At 36.9% G+C, this 26,084-nt stretch overlaps 2 protein-coding genes and 1 long non-coding RNA gene across 4 annotated transcripts in view; 2 read left to right on the top strand and 1 right to left on the bottom strand.

Annotated features, from left to right (window-relative positions):
- The window catches only part of shisal1b (shisa like 1b), a 46,888-nt gene extending 35,442 nt beyond the window's left edge, over positions 1 to 11,446 (top strand). Inside the window, exons 4-5 of one of the 2 annotated variants that reach the window (XM_077210125.1) lie at positions 1,627 to 1,920; positions 8,360 to 11,446. In XM_077210125.1, the coding sequence (XP_077066240.1) occupies positions 1,627 to 1,920; position 8,360 (295 nt within the window). In that variant the 3' untranslated portion in view covers positions 8,361 to 11,446. Of the gene's footprint in view, positions 1 to 1,626; positions 1,925 to 8,359 lie in introns of those variants that run through there. The other variant, XM_077210124.1, reaches the window with a different exon arrangement.
- Positions 11,447 to 16,990: 5,544 nt separating this feature from the next.
- parvg (parvin, gamma) lies at positions 16,991 to 26,084 on the bottom strand. Its single transcript, XM_077210123.1, has 13 exons — positions 25,652 to 26,084; positions 24,508 to 24,573; positions 23,030 to 23,097; positions 22,770 to 22,872; positions 22,462 to 22,602; positions 22,265 to 22,380; positions 21,299 to 21,354; positions 21,159 to 21,193; positions 20,964 to 21,025; positions 20,813 to 20,881; positions 18,476 to 18,577; positions 18,045 to 18,117; positions 16,991 to 17,465 (listed from the first exon to the last, which is right to left on the bottom strand). Exons 2-13 carry the CDS (start codon positions 24,563 to 24,565, stop codon positions 17,392 to 17,394), a joined length of 957 nt encoding a protein of 318 aa, XP_077066238.1. The 5' UTR covers positions 24,566 to 24,573; positions 25,652 to 26,084; the 3' UTR covers positions 16,991 to 17,391.
- On the top strand, positions 24,872 to 25,660 carry LOC143720575 (uncharacterized). Its single transcript, XR_013196596.1, has 3 exons — positions 24,872 to 25,124; positions 25,158 to 25,339; positions 25,528 to 25,660. It is a non-coding gene; the product is annotated as an uncharacterized LOC143720575 (long non-coding RNA).

The raw sequence follows: 26,084 nt of genomic DNA, 5'->3' as shown, positions 1-26,084 counted from the left end.
TGAAATAACAGCACACTGCTGTCAATAGCCTGAGATAAGTTTGTGTGTGATTATGGCCAAGAATCACACACACACACACAAACACACACATATGATAGCGAGACGAAGTATTTTAATTCTGGGCCGTAATCGCACACACATATAAATAAATGTGATATCAAAATATGGTTTAAAGCTGGTATAAAAATGTAAAGCTTCTTTTAGAACTGCTGCAACTTTAATTTGCATATTATAAGAAATATTAGACCAATACTTTCACACCAATAGTGACACAATGGCTTGCATTGTTTGTCACAGAAAAAAGTCAAACATTTAAATAAAAATGTTCTGGTAGAAAAGACTATTATTATTATTAATGAAAATATAAAAAAATTTTTTTTAATAATAATCTAAAATAATTTACAATCCCAACTTGAAACTCATAATATCTTAAATTAATATTTAATATAATAATACTAATATTAATCATTCTAATATTTTTATATAACTACTGTCAGAGAAAAAGTAAAACATTTAAATAAAATTTGTCATATAGAAAGAATATATATTAATATTAATAAAATATAAAAATCTATAATTCATAATAATCACAACTCAAATCATAAAGCTTGATTAAATTAATATTTAATATAATAATAGTAATATGTTTATATACATTTCGTCACAGAAAAGGTAAAATATTTAAATATTTGTAATTTAGAAAATAATAATAATATTATTATTATTAATAAAATATCAAACATTTTTCATTCATAATAATCACAACTCAATAAAGCATAATAGCTTAATTAAAAATGTATATTTAATAAAATGATATTAATCGTTTTAACATTTTATATAAATATTATTTAAATACTGTTACTTGTTTGTTAGTCGTTTTTTAATATTTGTAGGAAAATAGTGCAGGACATTTTGCATCAAATCATAGACAAGCCAAACATTTTAATAAAAACATTGTGACCCACTTTGATTCTCTTCCTCATAAATCTATTTTGGCAGTAGTGTGTCACCAGTTATTTCTGGAGTTGCAACAATGAAAAAAAAATGTATTTTCCTAACTAAACATCTGATAATAAACTGTTTGGTTCTCTATGATTTGTTTTACATCAAATATTAAAGTGAAGGTTCAACAATTTATTATTATATTGCAATTCGTTTAAAATGTTAAAACTAGCCAGTAATTCTTGCCCAATACCGTTTTCCTCCCATTCTGGCGAGTGCTGACGTTGGACTCTGGGTACCAGCATGAGGAGTTCTGATATCACACACACACACTGAGATAGCACACACACATCTGTTCCCCTCTGCTCTTGGCTTAATAACACCATACATTATGAAGACCTCAATATTGTCCCTGTCAGTTGTGGCCTTGTCTGACAGCGCAAGGCCTGTGCTTCGTCAAAAAGTTCTGCTTTTGCCTTCAGAAGGAACTGTAAAACGCTTTATTAACACTCAAAGCCTCATATAACTCTAATGAAGTTTGAATTTATTAAAGTGCTTTAACTTTTATAAGACCTGTAGTGCTGCTAAAGAGTTTCCATTCATTCCTCAAGGCTGTATATCGTAAAAATGCTTGTTTATGGCCGCATAAAAGATTAAGTGCATCTACTTTTTTCTCTGTCGCAGCAATTACTCCGCATTAATCGGCGTGTGGATCTATGGATTCTTCGTCATGGTGCTGCTAGCACTGGATTTTCTCTACTACTCGGCCATGAACTATGAGGTGTGCCGGGTGTATCTGGAGAAGTGTGGACTGGGCGGCCGCTGGCTGAAACAGGCCCGCTCTCAGTGGCACGCTCAACCCACAGCTCCATCACAACCTCAAGACACACATCCACACGGCTGCAGTCAGGCCAGACACAGCCTGACGGGAGACACACAGAGTCCAACACAAACCACACACAATACGACAACAGCCTGGTGAGTGAAACAAAACACATCTTAAAGGACTATTTCCAGGTTCAATACAAATTAAAGGGATAGTTCACCCAAAAATGAAAATTCTGTCAGTATTTACTCTCCCTCATGTTGTTCAACCCCGTAAGACCTTCGTTCATCATCAGGACAGGAATTAAGAGATTTTTGATTAAATCTGAGAGCTGGATCATTCCTTCTAAGGGGTTGAAACTTGCCAGCCCCGAAAAGTTATTAAAGACATTGTTAAAATAGTCCAAGTGACTACAGTGGCTCAATCTTAAGTTTATCAAGCGACGAGAATACTTTTTGTGCGCAAAAAAAAAACAACAACTTTATTTCAACTATTGATTTCCTTCTCTGTGGGCCTCGAGTCAGTTCACTAGTGTAACAGCGTAGGCTTCTGTGTTGTACGTCACGCGCATCACACACATGACCAGCGTCGGCCAATAGTGAGCCTGCGTGTGACGTACAACACAGAAGCGCTGCGCTGTTACACTAGTGAACTGACTCGAGGCCCACAGAGAAGGACATTTTTGGGTGAACTATCCCTTTAAGCTAATTCAGAATCACTTGTTGTGGCTCAGTGTTGATTACTGCAAAAAAATTATCTAATTTTCTACTAGTCCTGTCTGTTTTTTTTTTTTTAAATGCCCTTTTTTTTAAGCAAAACATCCAGCATTAATTCGATCTCAAACAGATTTAAGAAAGTTATTACTCCAGCACCTGCGTGACATCATTAACCAACGTAATTGAACGACCAATTTGTGACAATACGGTTTTGGGAAACAGTCGTGACTAGCAAGTTGATTTCTTCAACGATACATCGTACTATGGTATTTAATCAGTGAGTTACGTCGTTGTACGGGAAACACACCCCTAGTTCCTGTCTCTATGAAGCCCCTCCTTCTGAAAAGCGATATGTGCTCTGATTGGTCGCCTGGAACAGTGTGTTGTGATTGGTCTACCACTTTGATCACTCCACAAATCAGAAAATACTGGCAACAGAAAGACAAAAAAAATGTCACCATGTATAGGAAATAAAATGCTGTATAAACTCAGGCGAATGATGTGAAGAAAACACTCTGTAAAAACCTTTAGAATATAGATAGGAATAAAACAAAACTTTGGTGTATTTAAGTGCTTCTGAAGTTGAGTTTTCCGAGAAAAACCTAATGCCTTTAAAGATATGTATTGCAATTGAAACCTACAGATGAAAATACACAAAGTGTAATTAAAAAACACTGAAATGTCTAGGCTTTTTTGGATGTTTTCTTTCCACCAGTCTGACAGAAGAAATGTTATGGAAGCAATAAAGCCTAAAATCTCAAAAATTACCGGTGCATAAAAATGTATATGATTTTGCCTGTAGTGCCTTTAAATCTTCAAAAATTGGCTTCATTTCAACCTACTTTTTGCTTTTTAAAGAAAATGAGGAACAAGTCAAAATTATTATAGTGGATTGAGCTTAACTTGTACTCAACCTGGAATATATTTTTAAACACATTTTTAAACACATAACCCTCAAAACATTTGCAATCCATGCTAAATTCAACATCCTCAACAGATACACACACACACACACTCACTAGTGGATTTTCCTCACACTCACGGGTGTGTGTATCCTCTCAGGGGAGGCGCGCGCGGTTACTCATATTTGGCCATGAACCAGATGCATCATCATCATCCAGAGCTACAGATCGCTTTAAAAATACCTTTTTCATCACAAACACCAGATCCGTTTGCTAGCAGAACTAGGTCACAATCAAGAATCATTTTTCTGTTGCTAGAATGCTGTCCTTGATTCTGACATATCCAGGTCAAAAATGTTAAAAAGTAGACAAAACATCACTACAAACTCTTGAAAATAAAGAGCTTCTGTCATTGAGGAACCTTCAAGTCAGAAGATTTTGTCTAGATCTTATAAGCATGAAACTTACACAGTTGTGTTTAATGTATCACATAGATTGAAGCATTAACATTCTTATTTGCATATTCATCATGAATTATCACTTCAGTTATAGCATTTGCTGTTGTTCGACATTTTAACGGTTTCCCTCAGATGCTTTTCCTTTAAGTTTGGCTTGTCTTTTAGTCTCAAACACAACTGTTGAAAGTCTTTCAAGTATTGGATCGCATGAATCTCGCTAACTCTGTGAAATCCAGTGACTAGTCCGTGGGTGTCCTGCTGTCTGAGGACGAGAGGAACGCATACATACACTATTCTCTTACAGTTCACAAGTGTGTCAGCAAGACACTGCAGCCGTGTTAGTGTGAGTGAATACCCGTCTAATTAAGCCTGTCGTTTGTGCCGAACCCTCTCATTAACAATCACAGGAGTCTCTGAAAGCTTCAGGCTTCAAGCGGAGACTTTGAATCTCTGCCGCAAGACAGTCGAGGGAGACACAAGATGACACTGAGATTTCATGTGTGAGATTTACAGCAGGCACAACTCCAAAAATCTTTGAGTTTAACCTATCATGACATCTGACACACAACACTTGGATTCTATTTATACGGTTGTGCTGGCTGGCCCCGCCCACAGTGAAATCTCATTGGTCAAAAACTCAGTCCATATATCTGTATTGTCATCAAATACGTTTATGTGTAAGTTTTGATGAGATTGGCTGAGATTTGATTGGTTTGTGCAGCATTATGAAAATCACAGATTGAAACTAATGATGCTGAAAATAAATTTCATTTAAAAAATATCATTATATGTGTATAATTATAATTTATGCATATAATAATATTAATAATAATTTTAATGTAACAGTATTTAAATGTTTCATTGTATATAGATTATAATATGAAATAAATATATTGTTATTTATTAATATATCTATTATATTTTTCACATATATTATACTCATTATACACACACACACGTGTATATATATATATATATATATATATATATATATATATATATATAATAACAATAGATATATTAATAAATAACAATATATTTGTTTCATATTATAATTTATATACAATGAAACATTTAAATACTGTTACATTAAAATGATTATTATTATATACATAAAGTATAATTGTACACATTATAATGACATTTTTTAAATGAATAAATAAATATCTATATATCTATCTATCTATGTATATATATATAACATTAAAAATATTATTATTACTATTATTATTATTTGGCATTCTATAGTAATTATTACTATAAATTGTGCATAATTACATGCGACTATCCCTAAAACAAACCTAATCATAACCCTACTGTAAGTACATGCAGTTAATTAATATTAGTCAGTACTTAAAAGTATAATTACAGTGTAACACGGACACCATAAAATAAAGTGTAACCTTCTATTTTTATTATATGACAGGTACAAAGCCGATTCAGTTTTTTCTCTGCAGTGTATTCGGAATATTTTCTTACAGAATAAAATCATAGCAGGTTTTTGTACTCACAGAAGACATGAACAGCATGTCATATGAGCGCTCAGAGCTGGATGGTCGAGATCTTTAATGCCCCTTCCCCAAGAGAATTGTGGGAAATTACTGAATTGGGTCCAGAAGAGAACATCTGTTACAGAGAGAAAAGAAAGAAAAAGACAACCACAAATGGAGGTCCCTGACCAAAATAGAAGTCAATTACTGCTCACGGTCTATTCATGAAGCCATTTATATGGGTCAGCTCATTCTCTGCCCGTTTACTGTGTTTGTTTGAGGGCTACGTGCAGTTTCCCTCCTGCTGGCCTGAGAAAACATTGCCGGGGTCTTTAAATGGCATCGGATTCTTATATTGTGTGATCTAGAGAGGGGCAGAAGCGTGGGGAACGGTCTTGTGTGTTCGCTTTGCAACATCTGGTTTGACTGACGTGTCATGCATGGGAATCAGCTTTAAAAGGCTATAAACAGCTGGACACATTTTATTAAGAGCCATTTTTCAGTGGCCCCTTAAGACACATTGATGGTAAAAGCGATTAGATCCTGGTTGCTCAGCATGTCAGATTGATGGTTTTTGGACATAGTCAAGCACGAGAGAAAACATTTATTGCTAGGTTGTTCATTTTTGCCTTTAGGACATTGCTGAAATCTCTTCTGAAACTCTAGATGGCACACGTGGGATTACAGGGTCTTTTGTCTTTGCTTCTCAGATGTTCCTCAAGAGAAAATGTCTCCATTCACTTTCAGTTTAATCTATTTGCTGTCGATGAGAAACAACGGAGATTTAAAAGAGATTTTAAAGTGTGGTTGGGAGCCGAGACATACGTGTGTCCTTCTGCCGTAAATACGGTGAAATTGTTCCCTGTGTTATTTTTTAGCGCAACCAGTCCAATTCCCAAACTAATAATTCTTGTGACTTGGTTCTTTTTAATGAATAACAAACATACAAACAACCAGTGAAGTCCAATTCCCGAGAGAATGACTCTTATGACCCGGTTGTTTTGACTGAATCACAAATATACAATGCGACAGTGCAGTTCGACTCCTGAGCAGATGACTCTTGAGAGCCGGTTATTTTTAGAGACAAACATTCAGTGATTTGTGAATTCAGATTCCTGAGAGACCACTCTTATGAGCCAGCTCTTTTTAGCGAATCACAAACATACAGCACAACCATTTAAGTCCGATTCCCAAGATAATGACTCAAATGAGCGAGTTCTTTTGAGTGAAACACAAAAATACAGTGTGACCAGTGAAGTCCAATTCCAGAGAGAATGACTCTTATGACCTGGTTCTTTTGAGTGAATCACAAACAGCGCGACCAGTGAATTCCAAGACGTGAGCTGATGACTCTTGTGTGAGTCGTTTACTTTTAGTGAATCCCAAACATACAGTGCGACCAGTGATGTTCAATTCCCAAAAGAATTACTCTTATGAAACGGTTCTTTTGAGTGAATCACAAACATACAGCGTGAGCAGTCAAGTCCAGTTCCAGAGAGAATGACTCTTATGACCCGGTTCTTTTGAGTGAATCACAAACATACATTGTGGTTAGTGCAGTCCGATTCCTGAGCTGATGACTCTTGGGAGCCGGTTCTTTTAAGCGAATCACAGACCCAGAAGATCTGGGTTAACGTTGTGCTAATGTTAGCACTGGCTAACCTCTCAGTCTCCTGCTGCTCTGGGACTGATCTCCCAGCATGCTCTCTGCCCCGGTCTGGTCAGGAGTGCATCATCTGTTTCACACCAGAGACATGGCCTGGATTCAGAGAAAGGACTCACATGGTGTATTATTAGAGAAGGTCTGCCAACTCACTGTCTCTCTCTCTTGTTCTGTGGGCAGATTTCTGTAAGAGCGCGCAGTGAAACCTGCACTTGTCATGTCCATGTGCTCCAAGAGCCGAACCAAACACAGGCCACATAGTGTGACATTTCTGCTGTCCACCTCTTCAGATACATGAGGAGGTGATCTCAGTATGTTTTTACATAAAAAGAAGCTTCTGCACATATTGCACTCAAAAATGCATTGCATTCACATTTTATTTTGGATTTGGCAGATGCTTTGGAAGTGTCCTTGAGTGTCCTATACATGTTGTGCAATTTCAGATTAACTTGCCTCTAAATGTCATAATAAAGCAATAAAAACACTTTACATGTCAATCAGATGGACTCTTTCTCTCTAAATGGCCAGCTCTAGGTCTGATAGTCTAAGCTTGGGTCTGTAAGACTAAGCTTGTGTGTGTCTGTGTGTTTGCAATAAGATGATTTATAATAAAATCAAGTCCGCCTCCAGTAGGGTGGCTTGTCTAGATTTTGCCCAATTAATCCCGAAACACAGTCCATGGTAGCTAATTATCTGTCAGGTGGGAGAACCAGCGACAAGAGGGCTTGAGCCGAAGATGCATTTTCACACTATTATAAGCCACAGATTAAGCAGAGAACAAAAAGTCTACAAGTCTTAAAAATAATATATACACTGGTCAAAAGTTTCGAATAATAAATACATTTTTTTTGTTTTTTTTACTGCAAGACTGCATTTCTTTGATCAAAAATACAGCAAAACAGCAACATTGTGGAAATATTATTACAATTTAACATTTTCTATGTGAATACATTTTCAAATCTAATTTATTTTGGTGTATTTTCCCCTCGGTATAAATCCTCAGGGCTCCTTCTCTGATCAGGGACATTTCTTATTATTTTCATTGCTGAAAAAAATAACACTTTTATTCAGCAAGGATGCATTAAATTGATCAAAAGTGACAGAAACGTTTTTGGACGTTTTGTAAAAAGCTTTTGAAATATCTATTTATCAAGGATTCCAGAAAATAATAAGAACCGTTATTAATTAATAGCATCAATAATAATTGAAAATAACTCAACATAATAACATATATATATATATATATATATAAACAAAATACTGTTAGACTGTTTAATGTTTCTGGTACTTATTAAAAGGGATTTCACCATTATTTTACCTGCAATTTACTTCTAATCACTCGTTATGCTCCTTTTTCAACAGAGACCAACCAAATGTAAGGACAAACTGTTGGAGTCCCCCAGTGAAGAAGTGCATTATGGGAAACGTAGTACATGCCCCTGCCACATGGACCTTTATGTCACAGGTGCCTATCTGCCCCAAGCCTCTCCATGTGGTCCAAATCTCACAGAGCACAACTTTCAACCCCTCGACAAACCCACAACCTCAACTCAGAGTCAGCTGAAGTGGACAAGTGGAGGAACGAGAGATTCTGAGACACAGAACCAGACTTCAGAGCGAACTGGACTTCGATGGACACAGAACTATGTAGCCGTTTCGTGAGCTCTTCTGGATTAAACTCTCTGTAACTGTGCGGTGTCTGTTTATTTATTCATAGTCGGGGAAAGCGATGAGTGATGAACGAAGTCGTCAAACCTCATTTAAAAGATTCAAGCAGTCTCGTGACTCTAGAAGTTAAATGACCTTTTTGCAGTAAATATCAAATTCACATGTCGTGGGTGGTTCTGCAGTGAAGATGTGAAATGAAACAGTATGGTGAATGTTTGTTTTTTGACTACTGTTGTGAATTGACATTTTCTCATTTGTAAGAATCAGTGAGGTAGCAAATCGTGTTAAACTGCACTTTTTTTATTCCCCACATTTCGTTTCATGCCCTGAAGAGTTCATTATGTATGTTTGTCAGGTTGTTTTGAGATGTCTGAAGACTTTTGTTCAGTGGTACTTACTCTATTGATATTGATCGGATGAGTTCATTTCACTGTAGATTTGAGTCGACCGGTGAAATGAAAACATGATTACACACTCCTTGAACATGACAAAGCAGACAGGCAATTCATTTTCAGAAAGGCCAGAAGAAATTATGGCCTGTGTTTGCCTGGGTTTTGCAGTTATCAGCTTCTCACGACTGTTGAAATTTATTTGTCTTGCTTGCTCTAGAAGAGTATTACTGTCATCCAATAAGATTTCAGTATTTAAGCTTATGGCATTCTCATCAACCAATCAATCATTTCCATCTGATTTTACGGATTGGTCAATGATTGTTTAATAGAAATCAAAAGACTGAGGAATATCTTAGCTAATTTCCCAGATGTCTTTGAAATTTCAAGATAGTATCAGCAAGATGAGGTCTATGAAACAGGCTCTTCTGCACCAAACAGGGATTACAGCACATTTGACTGTGTGTTTTGAGCAATAAGTTTTGAATATGTCTATTGTTTGGAGTCCACGGTATAGTTTTTGTCAGACAACAGCCCAATTACACTTGTAGAGCAGGACAGCGCCTCACGGCTGTGCTCCACCATCTTTAGATTGAGGTAATTGGTGGTTCAGAAACAAGCTCAAGGTCAGGTGTGTTTACAGGAGGGAGACGAGATCTCTGGCTTCATCAGGTGTGAGTTTAATTATGGTGTCTGTTGGCAGGAGGACAGACGGTGATTCATCACATCTATTCTTGAGCATATGGAAACTGCCAACGATGTTTGGTCATTTCTAAGCCTGCACAAAATCACTAGTCTAGGCTCTTACAAAGCTTGCACCCTGGAGTGTTTGTTTACAAAAAATGTTTCATCTGAACCTTCAAATCAGTTTGACATATTTTCCAAAACATTATTATTCTTAAGATTATTTATTTTGACACAATTAGTGCAAATTTACAAAAAATTTGCAGAGGCAATGCTAAGATGTCCAGGTCATATTTCTATGGAAGCTTTTTTCCAAAAAAGGTAATTGCAACTTTTTTATCTCACAATTCTGACTTTTTTCTAACAATTGCTAGTTAACATCTCGCACTTCTGACTTTTTATCTCAGCAATGCATGATATAAACTCGCAATTCCGAGAAATAAACTTGGGGTTATTTTTTTTCTCAGAATTGCATTATTATATCTTGCAATTTCTGACTTTATAACACGCAAATGGTAGATATAAAGTCAAAATTGCATGATGTAAACTCGCAATTGTGTGTTATAAAGTCAGAATTGTGAGTCTTTATAAAAGACAGTCTTTATATCTCACAAAAATGTCAGACTTTATATCTCGCAATTCTGACTTTATTTCTCAGAATTGCGAGATATAAAGTCTAGCATTTTCATGTTAACTCGCAATTGTAAAATATAAATCATATTTTACATGAATAATCTAAAGTTACTTTCATGAAAATGAAACACATTTTACATTTATATTTCTTTAAATTACATTTTGCTTTGTTTTTTTTTAAGTATAATTATTACAAATAAATTATTCTAATTTACATTATTAGAGTACAATACTAATTTGAAATAAACATACACGAAAGGTGGTACAAAAATGCTACCATGATGCTTTTACTTGAAATTTAAAAAAAAAATTATAACATTTTAACTAAATTTTTGCAGTACAGTAACAATAATTATTGTTGGTAAAAAATTGTGTGATTTTCATAAACATTAAGGAACTAAGGAAAACAATATAAGAAATCTAAATGGTGTTAAAAATAAGCTTTGTTTTCTTTAAGCAAAATATAATTTCTTATTTTCCTTTCGATTTTATTTGGCGTGATTTGTGAAATTCACCCATGCTAATAAATGGCTAGAATGTGATATTTAAGAGTGCCACATCAAAATTTGTACTATAAAGGTGACATTTGCTGATTTGCTAGTCACTCTGAATAATCTGACTGAACTCGAATCAGGGATCGGCGAGCAACGGGTGGGTTTTAAACAACCTGTTACCACCTTCAGGAGTCATTTCCCGACCTTCAATCAACATGATGTTCTAGGAAACAAGGAAAGTCATTATTATCATAATTGGATTCTTGCCACTATGGGAGCTTGAATTGAAAGCCGGGATTTGCTGTGTGATTGCAACTGTCGAGTCACCGCTGGAAAACCGCTTCTCGTACAACAAATTACCTAAAAAGTCTAATGTCATGCTCCAGTCTCTACATCAACATGAACACTGTTGCCTTACTGTCAATCTTCACATGTTCGTACACAATTTACCAGGTGGTTTGGTAAACACACAAACACGACTCTCATTGTTTCACAAGTGGGTACTATGTACAACGTAGCATTATGTTATTCTTCGTCAAATTAGTAGGACACAAGGAAAAAATAAACTTTTAGAGTTGGAACTTTTGTTTATGTGTTGTTATTACCACAGTTTATCCCCAGCAGTGACTCACTCTTTTTTTGCCTTAGGCCTGAGATGATGAGACATCAGCAGGGGGTTTCAGTCGCACATTTCTGGCGTCTGTTTTCCCCCCGTCAACCCCAGAAATCACCCCACCACTGCAGATCATTAGCCGCCTCGGAGTGGACACAGAGGGCGAACAGAAGGACAGGGACGGATGTTTTGTGTCTCCCAGGCCCATTCCCATATAATCAGAGCACTGTGGAGTTCAAGACGGGGTTTCGTCTGGTCGCGCAGGGTCATTGCGTAGGATGCTTTAGAAGTTTTTAATGTGAGAATTTCCAGACATTCTGTCCATCTGTCTGTTCAACCCACATACACGTCTCTATTGCACTCTGCATTCTTACCTCTCTCTATCTTACAGATTTCATTCATTTTTATGACACTAACGCCCACGGCAAGGGATAAGAAAGGCTGAAATATTGCGATTATGAATATAAACAAATGGTTGTTAGGATGAAAAATGTCAGCCTCTTATATGTATCGTGCTCAGAAACAGCAATGGTAAAAAATCACCCAAGGGCAATTCACCATTAAAAAACCATCAGAGCATCCTCGAATCCCGGCCTATTCGCTGAGAGGAGACTCTCTTAAACCTCCCATAATGCTTTTGCCATTTAGATTAAATGGAAGTCATTCACCATATCCAATTTGAGAGATCACACATTAAAGAAATTAAATTACGGGTGCTGGATGGAGGGGTAGTCTGGGTGAGAGATATGCCCTTTACTGTTGACGACAATAGGAGTTTTAGTTTCTCTAAAGTTTAGAAATAATGTGATTGTACTGTATCACAGGTATTTGTCCACATTACAATAGGCTACATAGATATTTAGCTGCCTATAACGAATAATTAGCTATAACTAAATTGAATGACTGTCTGTTCTGAGGTAAAAATGTATTGTCACGTGACATTTTGTTTACAAGCGGTTTTATTGACGTCTTTCCGTGGAGATCACACGAGTTTATTTTTCAGTATAAGTTGTACTCGATCTTTCAACATACCTGATGTTCATTCTTGTTTTAAAGTAGTAAAGTGGGAGAGACCACTGGTTCACGCGCGCACGTCGTGCTGTCGCTTCAACAACAACTGAGCCGCGCCCGTAATCTGACACAACTGTTAACATGGGAGCCGAAATAAAAACGGACACGCCACGCAGCTGAGACGCTTACGCCACGCAGCCAGTGTGTCTCCGGCCTTAGGCAGAGCGCCAAAACGAAATGTAGCCTATAGGCTATTGTTTGCAATTCTTAATAAAATTTACTTTTTTTAGCCTAAGTAATCCTGGGTATTATATATAAAAAATGTTTTGCTCCCACAAACGGCTCTTCCGACTCAAAATGCGTCACACACACGTTAGGTTATCATGTTTTATGGGGATTCCATACACACACTGGCGCAGCCTCATGAGGAGAAATGGAAACAAATGAGCGCAGATCACACAAAGAAACTTTATGAACGTAGAACGGTTAAAAAATTAATGTGGAGTTTTTATATTCATAACATATGATATGATACAGTTAAGCAACGTCACGTGACCGCGAGTGCTGAATACCATCACGACTGAAAATATGACACTGATTTCATATGACAGTTCAATAAACAAGTAATTAATATCAAGTCACTTACATTTTAGACACATAATTGACTGTTTTTGTTCTATTTGAGCAGCGAAAATAGTTCCAAACAAACATCCAACCACAGCGCAGCTCACCTGAACACATAGATATAAACACTAGATGTCGCCTTGGGGTTCTAAACATGCGTCAAAACCGCCGCCATCTTGGAACAGGGGTCTTGTCATAGGAAGTAGCTAGGTAACGCTGAATTCATGGATGATGCCGGTCTTTTGTGCTGCGTATGGATGTTTACACGAACGAAATCTAAAAACCAGACAGCAAGGGATTGTGACACAAGATTGTGAAATTTTTTATTTATTTTTTATTTCTCTGGACTCTATAATAAATACATGTCTGACCGTTGGAACGAACCAAAACAACAAAAAAATCGCATTCATGACGATTTATGGTGATTTTATTTCCGTTAGACCTACATTGACGCTGATGAGGGGTTCCCCTGTTTCAAGATGGCGGCATCTAGTGTTTATATCTATGACCTGAACACATAACTGCTGCATTAATGAATGATTCATTCAGCGCTTTGAATGCATCGATTGAGTCAAAGATGCAATGACCCATTAAACAACTGCCTCATTCCTTAACGATCAGCCGGTTGAACGAATCATTTGAATAAATGACTCAATAACTGAGAAGCCTCTAGGCTTGTTCGACTTGAACCGGCGCTGCGCAGACCGATCGGTTGATGACATCAAAGTACCGCGAGAGCGATTCAAAAGCATAAGGAGCCGTCTGCTCTCTAATCGCTCTCGCGGTACTTTGATGTCATCAACCGATCGGTCTGCGCAGCGCCGGTTTAAGTCGAACAAGCCTTCTCGCTGCATCCTGCGGTGGATATCCAACCCGGCCCACATCCAAGTGTGACGTCAGAAGCCACCACGCCCATGCCCAAATTGGACACGTTCTCATTAACGTACGTTAACAATTAAACACTGGAAGAAGCATCGAGAGAAGACGAAGGTAACTGCGAAACAAAATGCACGAAACACACTTGCGGTTTTAGTATAAACACTGTTCAACATAATATAAGAATGCGTTGTATGAGAATGAGATGTGTTAGCTACCTGTTGAAAGCAGCTCTTATCACTTTTATAATAGTTTGGTGCGGTTGATCACTTGACTAGAATGCCTGCTCAGCGCGAAAGCCCGCCATATGTAATACTTGTCAAAATATCGATGTAATTCGAATCAATAAGGTTTGATGATGTTGTTTTAGAGCTAAGAATTATCATCAACTTACATATTTGGTCATTTAACTCCCCTGCGATGTCTTAACTGAGTTGTGTGTTAACGTTACATGTGGCTTAGTGAATTTCCTGTCAGTAACGTTAACTACGTTAGATTCTTAACTGAGAATTTTGTTTAGTATACTATTACTATTATACTATACTAACTGCATTGTTATATCACCAATTTAATGTTGTTATTTGGATTAAGGGTAAATATGAAAAATTTATTATTATTTCAGTGCTTATGTGTGACGTTACATCCTGTAAATCTTATTCTACTTGTAAATAATATGAGATCAAGAATATGAGAATATGTCACTATGTCAGTTGTAAATACTGCATATTGAAAAAGTTTTTTGCTATGCAAAGAAGTTATACATGTTTAGATAATGTAATGTGATGATAAACTGTTGTAACATGAATAAGTTTTATTATTGATTCAAAGTAAATACAGTAAATACAGTGATGGCAAGCCAGCCATCACATCAGCAGTCTTTCATAACTATATTATACTTCTTTTCAGGAGTACTACAATTTTGAAAGCAAGTGATTGTGATACTTGTATGTATCCTTCTATCTATTCTAGATTAATGGGAAGATCACATAATTATTGTCATTGTCATGTTTTACAGCATCCTACACATTTTCAGATCAAGCCTGATGCAGATCAATACTGCCTGGATGGGTGGTTTGAATGTCCCTGCTGCACTTTTAGGACTAAAGAGAAATTCTCATTTTCTCTTCATCTTGAGAACCATATAAGTCAGTAACATGAATATTTGACTTTCTCTCTCTACAACTCCAACATTTAATAAGTGTTAAGTGTTAAATCAGAAATATATATTTCAGTTCAGCATGTTAACAAATTTATATTTCTTTCTCTCTCTCTCTCTCTCTCTCTCTCTCTCTCTCTCTCTCTCTCTCTCTCTCTCTCTCTCTCTCTCAGAGTTGAAGCCATTCTTGCAGCAACTGGAGGAAAGGGGATCTTTTTGGTGCTTTTGTTCTAGCACAAATAATTTTGTTCTTTCATATAATATAAATAAATACATGTTTATATATAAATAAATTCATGCTTTAATCATTCTGGAGTTTTGCCTTCTGATATTTGGCCATATCATTTAGTGACTGCATGCTGATTCCATTGTTATTTTACCTGATAATGAGCAAATTAGTTCAACTTAAGGAGGTTAATCAATATACAGCATAATTCAAGAAAGTAAGATTCACTCCACTTTTTCAGTTGTTTAAAGATTGATATACATTTTTAATTTGTTTTGTGTAATTTGAAATTTTCAAAATGCTTCATGCATTTCGAATAAAAAAAAACATTTTATAGAAATACTCCTGAGATTATATGTTTGTGCAAAACTTCATTTATTTCAGTAATTCAACATAGCTGTAAGCCATAATCGTCAAATTTATAACGCATAAAGGCTTGAAATATCTCACTTTGGATGTAATGAGTCTATTAGTATTAGCTTTTAGTTGAATTACTGAAATAAATTAATTTTTGCATGATATTCTAATTTTTGAGTCTCACCATATTGGTTCTTTAATTTAAGGTTTACATAAATTCCATTCTGCTGTTCTATATTTGATTTCAAAGTCATTTGCTGTAACAGGCATTAAGTGAATTCTTTGGTTGTAAAAAAGCAATATTTCTATAAAGAAATGTCGAAAAGTTGTCAATGTCGAACGAAAAGTTTACATTTATTTTTTTATTATTTGGAAGGGGTAACTATAAGTGCAGTTTGGATCACTAAGAAAGTGACAAAAATTCGTTTTAGTTTTAGTATAGAGGCTCCCTTATATGTATATTATACTATTCCAAGCCTGAAAAAGCGTCACAATTTAACTGCACCAACAATCTGTAGCGTCACACCTCTACACAAATAACCTCATCTTTATTATAAACCAATAACTATGATAACCGTAAAAATATTTCCGACAGGAAGCAGCGCTATTTTGCGCATGTGTACAACAAATCGAATCACGTGGCCTCCGACGTCACACTTGGATGGGCGTGGCTTCCGACGTCACGCTTGGATGGGCGTGGCTTCTGACGTCACACTTGGATGTGGGCCGGGTTGGATATCCACCGCAGGATGCAGCGAGCTGTAGTTGCAATAACTCACTCATTAAGACGGTCACCTGCCGCCCCCTACTGGTGGTTTAGTTTCGAGTTTAAAAGTAGGTTATAATTCTTTCCAATATGTCATATTTGTATCTTCAAAACATATTTAAAACAATCTCATAACATTATCTAATGCAGTTGTAATTTTTCAGTGTAAATTAATTAATTTGATTGGTAACAGCATAGTGTCTTATTATTTCAATTGAATTTATTGATCAAATCTAAGAATTTAAAATGGAAGATGAAGCATACATTTAAGCCGATTTCTGGATTTTACTTGGACGAGAGAATGGCCGATTTACTTTTTCGAAGGACAAGCACATGTAAAGCCTTAATGTTGAGCCCTGAGTTATATTTTATATACTGTAGGCCTAGTAGCTATTATGTTGATGTGGCAAGCCAGTTTTTACACATCAGCCCATATTCTGTAAAGTTAGTGATACGCCGGGTCCGAGTTTTTTTGCAGGTGAAAAAAGGTGCATCGTTTCAGAGATGTTATATGTGCCACTTTTATTTGAACACAAGCTGCAAGTCAGCAGAAAAATGCTGAGCAATACATTAAGACTAATGCGCATTTGTCCAAAAGAAAAAAAAAACACGTAAAGTGGAAGTTAAATTGAAGCTGTCGGCATCCAAATGGAATTTCCATGATGAGATGAGTGGTCATGTTCTGTCGTTTCTGCTCTGAAGCCTCTTCAAATGGTTCAGAGACACTCTGTACAATTGCTTCTAATGTGTTCTAACACTCTGAGTGCCAAAGTAATCCGACTGTCAACTCCGTGCCTATGATTTTTTTGTAAGAGGAAAGTCACAAATGTACAGTTAATTTGGCCATTAAAACATCATGGAAGGTTTTATTGAATTGAAAGTTTGGGACTGGATAGATTATTTGTATTTGTGCTTCCTGAATAGGTGATACAGCACTTTCACAGTGGCTGGAACATCTTGGGAAACAATATCTGTAAGAAACATAAGAAATTAGCTTATTAGTGAATAAACAACCATGCCGATCATCACATGCTAACAGCTATTCTATTGAATAAATACACAATAACAGCCTAAATAGGGGTTTTAGTTCCAGAAGTAGTGGAATGTCCTTCATGAAGAAGGTAATGCCATTATATTGTGTTACATTGCATTGTGACAAGCTCAGTGAAAACATTTAATCCAAGATGGAAGACGAAGTGAGAGAGTTGTTGAATTGTGTGCATGATATCAAACAGCAAGCAGGAAAATGATGCTTCCTAAGATTCGATTTTCTTCTCTCTTAAAAATAAAGGTTCCAAAAGAGTGTTTTTAACCGCAATGCCATAAAAGAACCATTTTTGGTTCCCAAAAGAACCTTTCACTAATAAATACACTTTTTACACTATAAAGAACCTTTTAAGCAATTGAAAGTTTCCATAAATGTTAAAGATCCTTTATGGAACCATCGATGCCAATAAAGAACCTTTATTTTTAAAGCGTTGAGTGGTTTTGTTTAGGATGTCTACTTGACACTAGACAGCTCACTAGTTCGATAATCTCAAAATAATTACCTTGAGGGTCAATGGACTGAACCAGAAGCCCTCGGTCTACGAGAAGATCCAATGCGAGCGTCACATTATGGAGCTGCAGGTGCACAAACATCAATGGTAAAAAGATCAGAATCAGAAACAAACAAATAAATGTTGTAAAACCACAACACTGCAAGTTCTCTGTAACGGTAACATCATTAGTTTTGATTTCTGTCTTTTATATTACCCTCAGGTTCTAAACCTGCCTTATGCTGGTGTGCTGTCATATCCAGACATTAATCATATGATGGTGAGACACCTCCTGGAGGTGCATGTGAAGTTACACTAATGTAAAATCCCATAAGCCTGGATTCAATTTAGCTTCTTGTTGCAAACTGCAATGGAGGTCACTAATAACATGGTTCTCGTTTCAATGCAAATGCAAAACTCGAAATGTTTTCTCGGGTTCTCACCATTTCCGATCTCTCGACAGGACAAAGGAAGAACTCGCACAGTGGAATGAAGAAGCCCTCCAACTGCCCGATCAATAAGAGCAGAATCACTCCGTCTGCAAACTAACAATATCACATTTTAAAACATAAATATATGAAACATGAATGTGAGATGTCAAAAACACGCCCATAAAGGGCTCAAATCATTTTCTTTTTTAGCTTTTGCAATCATCTTACGATGAGATGTTGGGGGGGTTTCAGCTTAGGGCCAACAGTAACATTACTTTTTCTACATGCAAAGATGTTAACCAATCATTACAGAGAATTCACATTAAAAGAAACAGCCTGTTGATTCAGAAAGAAAATGGAAATTGTTAAAGGGGTCATGACATGAGAAATCAAATTTGCCTTGATATAAGAGGTCTTTGTACCATTAAACATCCAGCAAGTTTCATAGCTTAAAACGCCCTCTTCATCATAAACAAAGCATTTAATCAAGCTCCAAAAAGGCTCGCTTGTAATATTGCGGGATCTGTAATATCACACAGGCAAATACATTTGCATATGCCTGCATCCAGAGCAAGATACTGATGAATAGTTTTACATCATCGCACCATAGGCCCCGCCCACTGGCATTCAGTGTCATGTCTCATCATAGCACCATAGGCCCCGCCCACTGGCATTCAGTGTCATGTCTCATCATCGCACCATAGGCCCCGCCCACTGGAATTCAGTGTCATGTCTCATCATCGCACCATAGGCCCCGCCCACTGGCATTCAGTGTCATGTCTCATCATCGCACCATAGGCCCCGCCCACTGGCATTCAGTGTCATGTCTCATCATTGCACCATAGGCCCCGCCCACTGGAATTCAGTGTCATGTCTCATCATCGCACCATAGGCCCCGCCCACTGGAATTCAGTGTCATGTCTCATCATCGCACCATAGGCCCCGCCCACTGGCATGCAGTGTCATGTCTCATCATCGCACCATAGGCCCCGCCCACTGGCATTCAGTGTCATGTCTCATCATCGCACCATAGGCCCCGCCCACTGGCATTCAGTGTCATGTCTCATCATCGCACCATAGGCCCCGCCCACTGGCATTCAGTGTCATGTCTCATCATCGCACCATAGGCCCCGCCCACTGGCATTCAGTGTCATGTCTCCTCATCGCACCATAGGCCCCGCCCACTGGAATTCAGTGTCATGTCTCATCATCGCATCATAGGCCCCGCCCACTGGAATTCAGTGTCATGTCTCATCATCGCACCATAGGCCCCGCCCACTGGCATGCAGTGTCATGTCTCATCATCGCACCATAGGCCCCGCCCACTGGCATTCAGTGTCATGTCTCATCGCACCATAGGCCCCGCCCACTGGCATGCAGTCGCTTAAAGACTGACATTTGAATAGACAATAGAAGCCATTATAATCACTGATGCTGTCTACACTGGATACAGTATACAGATGCACGTTCAGTTCCTGACAAAATTGAGTCTACTGACAACAGGACAAATGGACGAGTGAAAGAACATGCACTTTGTTTAAACAGCTGGTTTGCGTCGCTGTACAGACTTCAGAAAGATCCCGGCGTCGGAAACGAGCGGATGGTTTATTTTAATGGCGTCCCGGATCGGATCGGAGGATTATATGTTTGTTCAGAGCATTTTGTTTTGTAAACAAGGCACAGTGTTATGGAGAGTTTGCAAAGAAGCTTTTGTTGACAGATGAAGAAGCAACTGTATTGGATCTGACAGCAGCTGCATCACAAACTGTAAGTAAATGATTTCACAAATCTTTGTCTGTAAAAGACGGTTTTATATGGACAATGCTTTCAAAAAACGTACTCACGTGCAATAGCGACTGGATGTTGATACTGTCTCCTATGCAATGATTTTAGCCAATCATAACAGTAATCCATGTCATGATCCCTTTCATATAAAACCAAATTTTCAGTGCAAAAAATCTTTTGACTAACCTTATACACTACCGTTCAAAAGTTTGGGATTGGCAAGATTTTTAAATGTTTTTGAAAGAAGTCTTTTATACTTACCAACGCTGCATGTATTTGAATAAAAATACACAAAAACTGTATTATTGTGAAATATTATTACAATTAAACAACCATTTTCTATTTGAATATACTTTAAAATGTAATTTATTCATGTGACAACTTTTTTAAAGATTATAAGTTTCTTTACTGTAAGTTTTGGTCAATTTAATGTGCCCTTGCTAAATAAAAGTACTAATTTCTTTCAACAACAAAAACATTTATTGGTAGTGTAATTTGATCTCTGACAAAAAAAAAAAAAATGATGACGAGCCCTTTAAACTGAAGTCTATGAGAGTAGCACACCTGTTTGTCAATGTCTGTCACGTTCAGTCCCAGAGATAACATGTTCTTATTCACAAAGTGCAAAATGGCCTGTAGAAAAGAAAACTTGATGAAGCGCTGAAAGATTTGGGTCAAAGACTACATTGAGACACGTGAGGAAATGGATCGGAACCTTTTTCACGGTCTCAATTTTGTGAGCCTCCAGCTTGAAGAGCTCATCAATGGGACATTCCTCTGCAAAGACATTGCAAGAGAGAGATTAAGAAGCAAACGCTTTCTTCTTTATACGCCTCCGCTATCTGAAAGTTACTGATGCTTATAAATATGGAAATGAAAAGACTCAGAGTTCAGCCTCCGTTTGACTCACTGTTAGATTCTCTCTCAAGCTCTTCACTGGAATTACTGCGGAGACACACAACGCACCATGAAAACACTGCTTTGGACATTGTCACTGAGTTTCAAAGTGATGTTAAACATGTTTAATAGGGAAGGATGTTCTTCACAGACCTTTGAAATGTGATGAATTCGGTCTGCTTGTCTGCCTTGATGCCACTTTTTGTGACCTGGTTGACAAATGAGATTTTAATGAATGCTGACAACATGAACATCTAACTTTTTTAAAGTAATTTCTACGGGACTATTTCTTAAGAGAAATCGTCTAAGTGTTGATTGGATAATGGGTATTAGGCTCTTATACTATTGGTTAATATAATTTTTCTATGGATGTGCATCTTTGATTATATGATCAGAAAAAAAATGTATTTAGATCATTTTTTTACTTTACATAATATGCATATTTTTTCAAACAATATTCAGTGATGAATTGTGAAAAGCTTTTATAAAAAACAATTGTTTATTATAATATGCATTTTATTTTTTCAAATAATATGCAACGAAAAATTGTGAGAACATATCAAATCAATTTTAATTATAATATGCATATTCATTTTTTAAATAATATACAGTGTTGCATTGTTATAATGGCCAAATGTTTTTATTATTTGTACAATTCATCATTGTATATTATTAAAAAAATGAATATGTATATTATAATGAAAATTGATTTAATCTTTTTTCACAATTCATCATTGCATATTATTTGAAAATGAATATACTTGTTATAACGGACAAATGTTTTCATTATTTTTACAAGTATATTAATTTTCAAATAATATGCAATGATGAATGGTAAAAAACAATTAAAACAATTGTTCATTTTAATATGCATTTTCATTTTTTTATAATATGCAGTAATGAATTGTGAAAAATTATGAAAACAACTTTTTCTCATATGTATATATTAATATTTCAAATAAGTAGTTGTATCTGAAGACATGGGCACGTAAGCGACAACACCCTGGCAACCAGCTAGAACAATAGTATTGTGGCAGTGAGCTTTGCACTACCCTCTTTAATATTCCGCTTTTGAAACATTTACTTTACACATACAAACAATTTCTATTAATCATTCACCTCACACTGAATGATCTCCACGCTGACGTTTACAGGAAGGACCAGATCGGGTTGGAAATGCCTCACAATAGCAACCAGAAGATGTAACGTAGCCAACAGGTCCCTGCTGTGAATGACTGACAGATTGGAGAGGAAGAACAATGGGTGTATATTCATAAATATGTAAACCGGTTATTGACAAGATTTGATCGGCTCACGTTTAACGTTCCATTTGGCCGTTTCCCCGTTAAGCTTGAAGATCTCGTTCAGAGCTGTCAGGATGGCATCTAGTTTCCGTAGCTGGACATCAGTACTCAACGCAATATCCTCTACATGTAAATGAACACCTGCTAACCTGCCTGGGTTCACAACATACACAGATATATCACATTAAAATGAAAGAGAAGCCTGTTATATGCAACATTATATTTTCTGCATTGTGACATCACTTCATGACATTTAATCATATGAGATTTACTAAATAATGTGGCTGTTTAGAAGGTTCTTGCTCTGACATGATTCTTACGTAACAGGTGATGAAGGACGAGTCCGTCATACAGGTCTTCCTCCAGCGATCGCACCACAATATGTTCAATTTTCAGGGTTTCGTTGATCCAGTCCACCAAAACCTACCTCAACGCAACATGGAAAATCCAGATATTCAGACACCCTCAGGAAATGATGCTCACATCGAGGGAAGTGGGTTTGCACAAGAACTAATCAATAATGTTTTTGATAACTCTCAGCCACTAAGCCACACCACCCCAAAAAGTTGATGCATCTCACCTCTTTGAGTTTGATGAGTTTGGGGTCGTCTAAAGATGACGGTTGAATGATCATTCTTGTCTCTGCTCCTTAAATCCACAATAAAACCCATCATATGCCACATTATGAGTCTCAGGATGTTTATTTGCTTTCAGCTAAACACTAGATCTGCCATTCATAAAAGATTGAGATTACATTCTATTTCACATATTACAGTATACTTAAGGATTAGGATGAGTGTGTCCTGAATTATAGTATGTTCAAAATAGCAAGTCAAATGTGCGCAAGCTCATTCTGATGCTTTTTTTATTTTACCCATAACCCTTTGCACTGTATACCAATGAGTTTGTTGGAAGTTTCTTTTAAAATTGTAATTTTACTGCAATGTAGCCTAACCAAACAGTTGATGGGCCCCATTGACTTCCATAGTAGGCTATTTATTAATTTTTATACTATGGAAGTCAATGGGGCCCATGCTGCCCATCAATTGTTTGCTCAACCGTAAACTTGAGGGAGAGTAAATTATGACAGAATTTTCATTTTTGGGTGAACTATTGGGTGAGCTTATTTAGCTAAATTCACCAAGCAGTAGGAGAGATCAAGATGCATTTCATTGTCCAAACACTAATGTAATTTACTCTCCAGCAAGCCATCCTAAGTTAATATGACTTATTTTACCCAAGCACAATCGGAGATATTAGTAAATGGTACCTGAGATTTTTAAGACCAAAAAAGCACATTCAGCCATCATAAAAGTACTCCATACGGCTACAGGGGGTTAATAAAGGCCTTCTGAAGCGAAGCAATGCCTTTTTGTATGAATAATATCAATATTTTTTACATTATAATTATAAACTACAATCACTGGCTTCAAGTTCTGGCGGAAATTTTATTTTTTTAAACAAATGTTTCAAATGACTGATTTCAGTAAACAACAAGAATGCTTCACAGGACAGATATCACATATCCTCAAACAAGTTAACAAGTTAAACAAAACAAAAAGGAGCAACTGGAAGGCTGACCTCTGACCCGACGCGTGACGCATTGACGAATGCGGAAGTGCAGAGGATAGAGCGAAACAAAACATCGGTCACGAAAAAGCATAAAACAAGAATTTTAAAGAGAAATATCGGAGGAGCTGAGTTTGTGATTATATTTTATAAAGTTATAAATATGGATATTTTTCTGACAATTACCCTTCGCTTCAGAAGGCCTTTATAACCTCCTGAAGCTGTATGGGTTGCTTTTATGATGGATGGGTGCGCTTTTTTGGCTTTCAAAAACTCAGGCTCTATTCACTCCCATTAGCCTATAAAGCTTGGAAGAGCCAGGACATTTCTAATATAACTCCGATTGTGTTTGGCTGAAAGAAGAAAGTCACCTAGGATGGCTTGAGGGTGAGTCAATTATGGGAGAATATTTTATTTTGGGTTGAACTAACCGTTTAAGTGCATGATGGAAGAGTGTAAACTGGATTGAAATGAATGTGCACTGCTCACCCTGGGCCTGGCGATTGGCGACCTCGTCCTTTTTCTCTTCAGCTCCACAGTCTGTCATTCTTTTGACTGTTTCAAAACATTGTTTTTGTCAAAAAAAGTGAACTTAATAGTAGTTTTACTCAGCAGACATTTGATTTCTAGTGCTTCTGTTTTGAAAAACAAGTGACGTTCGAGTTCTGTCAGCGTGTTTGTGTCCTGAAGGAATTTCAAGGTCTCGATTCATCTCGAGGTTGTGTTTTCTTATGGACATTTTTATGGCTATGATGAAGAGATGCGAACCGAAGCCGACTTCAAACGTCAAAACACTTGGACGGAGAATCTCCACAACACACACACACACACACACACACACACACACACACACACACACACACACACACGTCTGCTGGAGATCTCGCGCTGAACGGAGGACAAGATTTCTGCCTTCCTGTATCACGCACGCCAGCCCACATTGACATAACACAGAATGACGGGTGAAACATAAACCTCACTGACAACAAAAACATGCTGTGTTTCTCGAAGACAGAGAAAGAGAAGGGGGGGAAACAAGAAACGGAAATAAATAAGATCTCCTTAAAGGAATAGTTCGCCCAATAATGAATACTGGCATATTTTCGGTCATTTCAAACACATGTGGAACTTTTGTGCAGTTCCTTCCATGGCTTTTAGTAGGCTACCATTCATAGCGCCCAGAAAGAACATACAAGCATTATAATATTCATTTTTGAGTGAACTATTGGTTTGAATGTCTTAATTTCTCCTAGACAGCAATGACTAAATGGAGAGCAAATGGAGACTTTTGCATTTTAGATGTTTCTCCTGAGAAGAAAAAGTGAGTTAATCTCCTGTAGAGTTTTAGAGATCTCCATAATGTGGTCAGATTAATATATATATATATATATATTACAAATATTTCTGCCAAACAATTTCAAAACCAACTTATCTGGAATTTACTATCCACATTCATGTAGCTTTATAAATAAATGTACATCAACAATTTTGTCCATTTTCTAATTCTAGGAGAAAAAGTCTGAGACAAAGGCTTCTTAAACCTGCAGAGAAATCCATGAAGTCTGCTGAGCTATGAACGAGCAATATCTGAGCAATACAAATATCCAGCCATGTTTGCTGTCAAAACTTTCACCTCAGCTCTCGCCGCACGTCTGGAGTAATCTTTCTTCTATCAGTGTGACGGTAGACGAAACGCCGTCCAAATAGTCCAGTCAGCTTCCCTACAAGAATTGATTTACTTCTACAAAACAACCAACCATCTTTCTGAATCCGCTAAAAACAATAACAAGAACTCGAACATTCAAACATTAGACAGGAAGTGGTAACTTCCTCTTTTTTCTATTTTGTACAGCACAAAACATGTTCTGAAACTGTCACACACTGCATAAAACACGTACCCTCAAACAAACCTTACAGGAGATCCAAACATGACATGCGAGTCAGTAACTAACAGTAACGCTTATTAGTAAACAACCAAATAGTGATCTAACGTTTCCTCTCTTCAAAATAACAATCTCCAGTTTTATGGGAAACAATTGCATACATTTTTCACTCTCTCTTTCTGT

Source organism: Siphateles boraxobius, unplaced genomic scaffold (assembly GCF_051911475.1).
Source record: "Siphateles boraxobius isolate OS27281-9 unplaced genomic scaffold, OSU_SipBor_1 65, whole genome shotgun sequence".
In the NCBI taxonomy this organism is placed as follows: Eukaryota; Metazoa; Chordata; class Actinopteri; order Cypriniformes; family Leuciscidae; genus Siphateles; species Siphateles boraxobius.
This window is presented reverse-complemented; position numbering and strand designations above follow the sequence as displayed.

Excerpts from the sequence above, each read along its gene's own strand:
- parvg (XM_077210123.1), bottom strand. The coding sequence starts at position 24,565 with ATGACAGACTGTGGAGCTGAAGAGAAAAAGGACGAGGTCGCCAATCGC. Across the intron at positions 22,381-22,461 it reads GGCCAAATGGAACGTTAAAC|TCATTCACAGCAGGGACCTG; the intron begins GTGAGCCGATCA and ends CCAATCTGTCAG. Across the intron at positions 20,882-20,963 it reads AAATTGAGACCGTGAAAAAG|GCCATTTTGCACTTTGTGAA; the intron begins GTTCCGATCCAT and ends TCTTTTCTACAG.